This window comes from Astatotilapia calliptera, chromosome 20 (genome assembly GCF_964374335.1).
Source record: "Astatotilapia calliptera chromosome 20, fAstCal68.1, whole genome shotgun sequence".
NCBI lineage: Eukaryota > Metazoa > Chordata > Actinopteri > Cichliformes > Cichlidae > Astatotilapia > Astatotilapia calliptera.
Genome location: NC_137441.1, coordinates 6,182,066 through 6,189,292, shown reverse-complemented (window position 1 = coordinate 6,189,292; position 7,227 = coordinate 6,182,066). Strand labels below are relative to the sequence as shown.

At 38.0% G+C, this 7,227-nt stretch overlaps 2 protein-coding genes across 2 annotated transcripts; both read right to left on the bottom strand.

Moving 5' to 3' along the window:
* LOC113013636 (P2Y purinoceptor 1-like) lies at nt 1-2,169 on the bottom strand. The gene has a single exon (XM_080295017.1). The coding sequence runs from the start codon at nt 1,078-1,080 to the stop codon at nt 58-60; it is 1,023 nt and encodes a 340-aa protein (XP_080151143.1). The 5' UTR covers nt 1,081-2,169; the 3' UTR covers nt 1-57.
* A 1,366-nt stretch (nt 2,170-3,535) lies between these two features.
* LOC113013495 (P2Y purinoceptor 1-like) lies at nt 3,536-6,258 on the bottom strand. Its single transcript, XM_026154476.2, has one exon. It carries the CDS (start codon nt 5,675-5,677, stop codon nt 4,670-4,672), a length of 1,008 nt encoding a protein of 335 aa, XP_026010261.1. The 5' UTR covers nt 5,678-6,258; the 3' UTR covers nt 3,536-4,669.
* Nucleotides 6,259-7,227: the final 969 nt, after the last annotated feature.

The following is a 7,227-nucleotide window of genomic DNA, read 5'->3' as shown; positions in this document are numbered from 1 at the left end:
TGTGTAGAGCTGGTTTATTTAAAACATTTTTAAGATTTCTAACATATGGCAAACTTGTTAAACTTTATCAGACTGTGTCACAGGGATTCTGCCACTCCTTGATTTCGGCCAATTAAAGATCTGGCGAGTTCGCTGGAGCAGCTGTTGGAATCGAGTAGGGAAATCCTTTACATGGAGGTAAACCAGGGGAGTCAAAACACTGTTCAAACACACAATTCCACGACTTATCTGGTGAGCCCCAAAGACTCCCTCATCCCAATCTGGACATTTCCCCTGTTTTGACAAAACTCTTGAATAAAGGCTGAGGTTCTTGAAAATATGATAGGGGATGTAACAAACCGAGAAGAGAAGGCACAAGATGAATAATAACTTTAAAACTCGTTTTTTCACCACCTCCTTTATGGTATTTGCATGACAGAGAACAAGAGTCACATGTCCATAGCAGCCAAGTAAAATAAGGAGTGGCATAACAAACCCAGTCAATGTCCAACCCACACTGTATTTCAGATAATCCTCCACATACTCGTTAGAGGTGGTATGGTAGCATTTTTCAGTTTTATTTGGTGAGATTTTGGAGAAGAAGATATCTGGAAGACTTTGAGCACTCACCAACAGCCAAACCAAAACTGAGATAGCCACAGAGTGAGTCACAGTTATTCTCCCCATCATCCTCATTGGATGGACAATAGCCAGGTACCTGTACACACTTATACAGGTGAGGAATCCAATGCTGCCGTATAAATTCAAGTTGAAGCAGAATCTTGTGATCTTGCAGAAGGCATCTCCAAATATCCATTTACTGTCCATAAAGTAGTACGCTGACAAAAATGGGAGTGTTAGCAGGAACAAAAAATTAGCAACTCCAAGGTTCAGAAGGAACAGATTAATGTGTCGAAGTTTCTTCTTTTTTTGCAGCAGAGACTTCAGTCCCAATCCATTTCCTCCCAGACCAACAATCATAACAAAGGCATAAATGGCAGGTAGAATTTTGTGTTCATGGAGTTTTAAGTTGCCTGAAGTACAGGAACTGTTATTCATTGTGCTTCTAAAGCAAAAGTCTGCACAATCTCCCCCCTTCATGGAGAGTTATATGTCATGAAAGTGAAAGAAAACACACCCTTTTTTATTTTTTTACAATTTATATGTCATGTTCAACCTTGAAACCCTGCACACTGAAGCATAAGACTGAGATCTAAAGTAAATGCAACACGTCTAATAGATATGTATGCAATCTTAATCTTGCCTTTGGGCCTTGTTTGGAATGTGAAAGTTATGAATTAAAGTTGCTACTACCCTTTGTCTAGAATTGTAACAGGCTGCAAACACATTAGGAAACTCAGGTGTTTAAACCTGTGATAATTCTGAGTTTCTTGTAATAAAGCAACGCCTGCATGTTGTTTTTTGAGCTGGTTAAATATCTTTGACCTCTTTCCCCTGTGCGTAATGATGTAATGATGTAATGATGAACGCTGCGTGTTCCGCTTAGATGGGTGAAGAGAATGGAAAAACATCACTTGTTTGTAAATAAAAAGAAGAAAAATGTGTGGCGAGAGGCTCCATAAGTCTGATTATGTGTGAGCATATTAACTAATATGACCAGGAGTGTATGAGCTTGAGTGTGCGTGACCTATATGTCCCTGTGAGGCTGTGGTGAATGTGCTCCCGTTAATCACATATGTGTGTGTGATCATGCTGTGTGAGTGTGTAGAAATAGAGGGTGTTGTTTGTGGTTGCATAGGGAAACAGGTGATCCATGCAGTGAAAGAAAGAAGGGCGTAAAAACAAGCAAGGAGAAGGATGAGCTGGAGGGATGAAAGAGAAGACAGAGAGAGAGAGAAAAAAACAAAAATTAAAAAAAAAGTAAAAGTAAAAATAAATAAAAATAAACCGGAAACATTCCGGTTCAGGTGTTAGCGGAGAGTGACGGTGTTTTAGCTGTTATGGAATAGCACTGAATTAGCGTTCTGTGATTCTGTGACTCTTGAAATGCACTACACCAACAATTTAATACACACCCTGGTGTGTAATTTAAGACATAAGAGATTTCTAAAAGTAAATACTGTACTGTAAACATGAGGTTGACAGTAGGCCGACAAAGAATGTCCTTGTCCTTGTCTAAAAGGCTAGCAGTCAGTATTAATACATGTAAATCTCATTTTAGCAAATGGTATTCGGTTCAGTTCAATACTTTCGTGTCTTGGTTCGATATTTTTTCGATATAAAAAAATGTTCATGCCTTTTTTAATTTGTAATTGATTAAAATTATACATGTTTCTTTTAACTCGAGAAATCACTCATATGTGGAAAAGCTATACTGTACCCTTCTTCTGGGGTATATTCTCAGCAGCATATTAAACATATCAGGCCCCCTTAAAAGGAACTACTCTCTGAAGAACCTCCCCTCACACTCATCTTCTGGAGTGCTAGCACTTAGTTGTAACGGGGCTCAAGTACTCTCAGCCTTCCCTGAAACCCGTTGTTTTCTACAACAGAAAATAGTCGCATGTCGACAGCTATAAAAGTAGCCATTGCCCTGTTTCTTTTGCCCTCTAAGAATCATGTGCTAACGTCTGTCTCGGGTAAAGTTTGTAGCATGCGTGCTTGTCTGTTTCCACCGATGTAATTGAGCATTGCCTGGCACGTCCGACTTACTGTTTTGTCCACGCTTACCATCAGGGTCATGCTTCACATGAAAACCAAAATAGTTCCAAACGCCAGATCTCAATGATGGTAGAGGAGGTTCAATTTCGGGTAGCGTTGAGGCAGTTGCCATGTTGCAACGAGCTTAACTTCTGTCTCACTAGTGAGTGAATGCGTATGGGTACTCAGTGGATCTGAGCTCGACAGTGCAGCCTAGGCAGAGTAGTCGAACGCAGATCCACTGAGCTCTCAACACAGACAGCATCGTCAGAGAAAAAGTTGATAAAATAAATTAAAAATTCAGCATTGCTCAATACATATGCGTGCCGAACCAAAAGCACTGTATTGAACCATTCAATACAGATACATTGTAGCACCCCTAAGATATATATATTCATTCCTTCTAGTTAACATTTCACTTATGATTTTACATTATGCACTTTTATGCTAATTTAATTCCTTGTTTGTTCTGTATCTGCTGCTTCTCCCATGTATCAGTGACAGTTATCTGCTTGCATACCTAGTACTTGCTTTGGTCCTATTTCTATTATCTTCCTTTTACTCTCTATGTTACTTATTAAGCACCTTGGTATACCCTTGGTTTTAAGTGTGCTTTATAAATAAAGTTTATTATTATTATAAAACATCATAAAACTGCTCACCCAACCTGTCGGCAGTTTTATGATTGAAACAAAAGGTTAAAGTCTTCCTCTGTTTGGAGTTTAAATGTGAAAGCAAAAGTTCTCTGAAAGCATGGTGGAAGTTTCTAAAAATGACTTCATTAATCTCATGCAAACATACACTAATCTGGAACAACTGTGACATAATACAGAACATTAATATGATTACCTTCCCAGATTGGAGTTGTCAAGGAATGAAATACTTACAACATATATTAGAATGAACAGACTTTATTTCATTTGACAGACTAGTTGTACAGTATGGGATTAACAAGAAAAGAATGTGAAAGTAAAATTTTGTCTTTAAATAAAAGTCTTTAAATTAAATTGAAGACTTTAAATACATTTTTTTAAAATAGTCAATTAAACATTTTACATTTTTAAGTTCAAAAAGATGGAGAGAAATACATAAAAAAATATTATAGTTAGAAATCCATCAATTACTTTCTTAGAAAGGATAACTCTTTACTGTCATTTACAGTTCAAAAAATGTTATGACTTATAAAAATAATGAATCTAGGGTGTGTGTGTGTGTGTGTGTGTGTGTGTGTGTGTGTGTGTGTGTGTGTGTGCCCTTGCTTAGAGCAGTATACATCAAATACTATACATTAGAATTCCAGAGCAAACTAAAAGCCAAATATTGTGTATCTTATGTCAAATATGAATCACATGTTCACTGCCAAGCTGACTTATAGTAGGCATGAAACAAAAGTTAATGTTGATTAAATTTCACCAACACTGTTCTACTGCTATACAAACGCAATAATCCAGCAGATGTTTTTTATGGGAAATTATTTTGCTGTACACATAACCTACACAAATCTAAAGAAAAGTGGTTACTAACCTGAAAACTGTGTCAGTGAACATAAAATAAATGATACTAATCTGCCAGCGCTCTTTCCTGATCTTGGCTTAAATTAAAAGTGTCACGATCCTGGGTCTGTGACCCAGCATTTCTATGGCAGGTTAAGAAGCAGTTCCTTGTGTTAGTTACTATAGCTATTCCTCTGTTTAGCATTTGTTGAGATCACCTTAGCTTTCTTATCTGGTCTTTAGTTTCTGTTGTCTTGCCTCCAATCCCCTACGCATGTGTAGTCATGTCTCAGTGGTTGTTTATATTTTCAATGTGACAAAAAAAAATGTTGCTGTAAAGGATTTGAATAATGCAATTTTCAATAATGCAATTTTCGATGCAGGGCAACAGAAGAACAACAAACACAGAAACAAAGCTTTTTTATTTATAAATCCATTTGAGCCAAAACCGTTATCCCGAAAAAGATAGTATAGACAGTATAATACGTAAAACAGTCTTTACACTCTACTCTAAAAGACAAAGTCAAAGTCACTAATTACTGTTGAGATATTGTTGTGGTCACTGTTTGTTCCACGGGTACACTGCCGTATTCTGACACAAACAAACGAGTAAATGTCTGACGAAACTGCTGAAGCAGCTGTTGGAGCTGAGCAGGAATATCCATGACATGGAGGTAAACCAGGGGGTTCAAAACACTATTCAGACACACAAGACCACGACTGATCTGATGAGCACAGAAGACTGTCTTATCCCATGATGGATACTTCTTGTTGGTTGAAAAAAGTACTCTTGAATAAAGGCTAAGGTTCTTAAAAATATGGTAGGGGATGTAACAGACCGAGAAGAGCAAAATCAAAATGAACATCAACTTTAAGCTTCTTTGTTTCACCACCTTATTAATGGTATTTTTGCGCCAGAGAACAAGAGTCACATGTCCATAGCAGCCAAGAAAAATAAGGAAAGGCATAACAAACCCAGTCAATGTCCAACCCACACTGTATTTCAGATAATTCTCAACATACTCTGTAGAGGTGGTATGGTGACATTTTTCAGTTCTATTTGTTGAGTTTTTGGGAAAGAGCACGTCTGGAAGACTTTGAGCACTCACCAACAGCCAAACCATGACTGAGATAACCACAGAATTACGGACAGTGATCCTTCTCTTTGCTTTCATCGGATGGACAATAGCCAGGTACCTGTACACACTTATACAGGTGAGGAATCCAATGCTGCCGTATAAATTCAAGTTGAAGCAGAATCTTGTGATCTTGCAGAAAGCATCTCCAAATATCCATTTATTCCTCATAAAATAGTATGCTGACAAAAATGGGAGAGTTGGCAGGAACAAAAAATTAGCAACTCCAAGGTTCAGAAGAAACACATTAATGTGTCCAAGAATTTTCCATTTCTGAAGTAAGGACCTCACCGCCCATCCGTTAGCTCCCAGACCAATGATAAAAACAAAGGTGTAAACAGCAGGCAGAGTTACATGTTCATAGTCTGAACGAAAGAAGGAAGTTTTATTAGTTGCTATTCCTGACATGTTGTCCACACAACCTCTCTCCTTTGTAGCAGAATTAAAAGTGAAAGAAGTGAAGGGACAGCAAATGCACCTGTTGTTGCTTGAAGCCCTAAATGTTGAGTTTCAGGTTTCAGAGCTGAGATAAACATCTTTGCATCATCCCGTAACCCTCTGATTTGTTTTGATAGATCTGAACCTTTGGAATGTGGCCTCCTGTTCCTGTGGCCATTTGCTTTTTTATGAACCTTATCTTTATTCCTGTTATTGTAGCCTGTTACCCCATGATCAGTGACAAAACCCTTTTAACTTTTACCTTTTTGTTCTTTGTATGTAATTAGCAACCCTTCCACTACTCTCTGTTACCCTTCTGGTATAAATAACAGTGGTCTGGTTTACCCACTCATACCCACTCTCTGTGTCTGTAAATCCATCTTATAAAGGTATACTTTGATAAGCACACCACCACAGCAAACAAAAGGAAAAAGGACCTGAAGTCAGATTTTTTTCTTCAACACATCTCATGCATCTAATTCCTTGCTTTTTCACAAAGACTGTAGATTATTTTATCTTTTTAAAAACACTGCATGAAAATATAAAATCCATCATTGTGGATAACTTTTTTGTCTTTTTTGTTTAAGTAATGAAGTAACAGCACTTGTTAAATATGTTAAATAAATAAAACTCAGTGTGCTTAACACAGAAAATAAAGACAGATTTGTCTTTAAACTTCCTACAAGAAATGAAAACAGTAAAACCAAAGAAAAAACAATAACTGAAAGCACTCTTAGTAGACTGAGATCTATTTCTGGGAACATGTAAAACATCTGAATCTGATCCTTGAGAGGTCTGACTGAGCTGTAGACAGTGAGCAAGTCAGAGATGTACTTGGAACGATGGTACAGCCCCCACAGAGTCCTGATCTCAACATCATCGAGTGTGTCTGAGATTGCATGAAGAGACAGAAAGATGTGAGGAAGCTTACATCCACAGAAGATCTGTGGTTAGTTCTCCAAGATGATTGGAACAACCTACCAGTCGAGTTCGTTCAAAAACTGTGTGCAAGTGTGCCTAGCAGTATATGCTGTTTTGAAGGCAAAGGGTGGTCACACCAAATATTGATTTGTCTTAGCTTTCTCTTTTGTTCATTCACTTGATGAAAATAAAAGATTAGCACTTCCATTTTTGAAAGCATTCTTTGTTTACAGCATATTTTTTTTCACCTGCCTAAAACCTTTGCACAGTGCCGTATGTCTGGATTTATTATGTGTTGTGCATCGTTTATGTTATGAAACGGCTGTGTGCAGGCAGGAAAAGGACCCAAAGTGCAGACACTCAGAGGCAAAACGTGAACTCCAAAAAGGTAACACAACTGAGACTCCAAGGGTGGCGGGCGGGCTGCACAGCAAGATGAGGGTAGATCACAGTAAAGACACAGAGAAACACGGGGCTTAAATACACAGAGGGAGCAATCAGGGAATGGGAAACAGGAGGGAAACACAGCTGGGGCAAATCAGGCCTAACGAGACAAAGGAATTAAAACCAGACACATTAACATGAGACACGGACTTTCA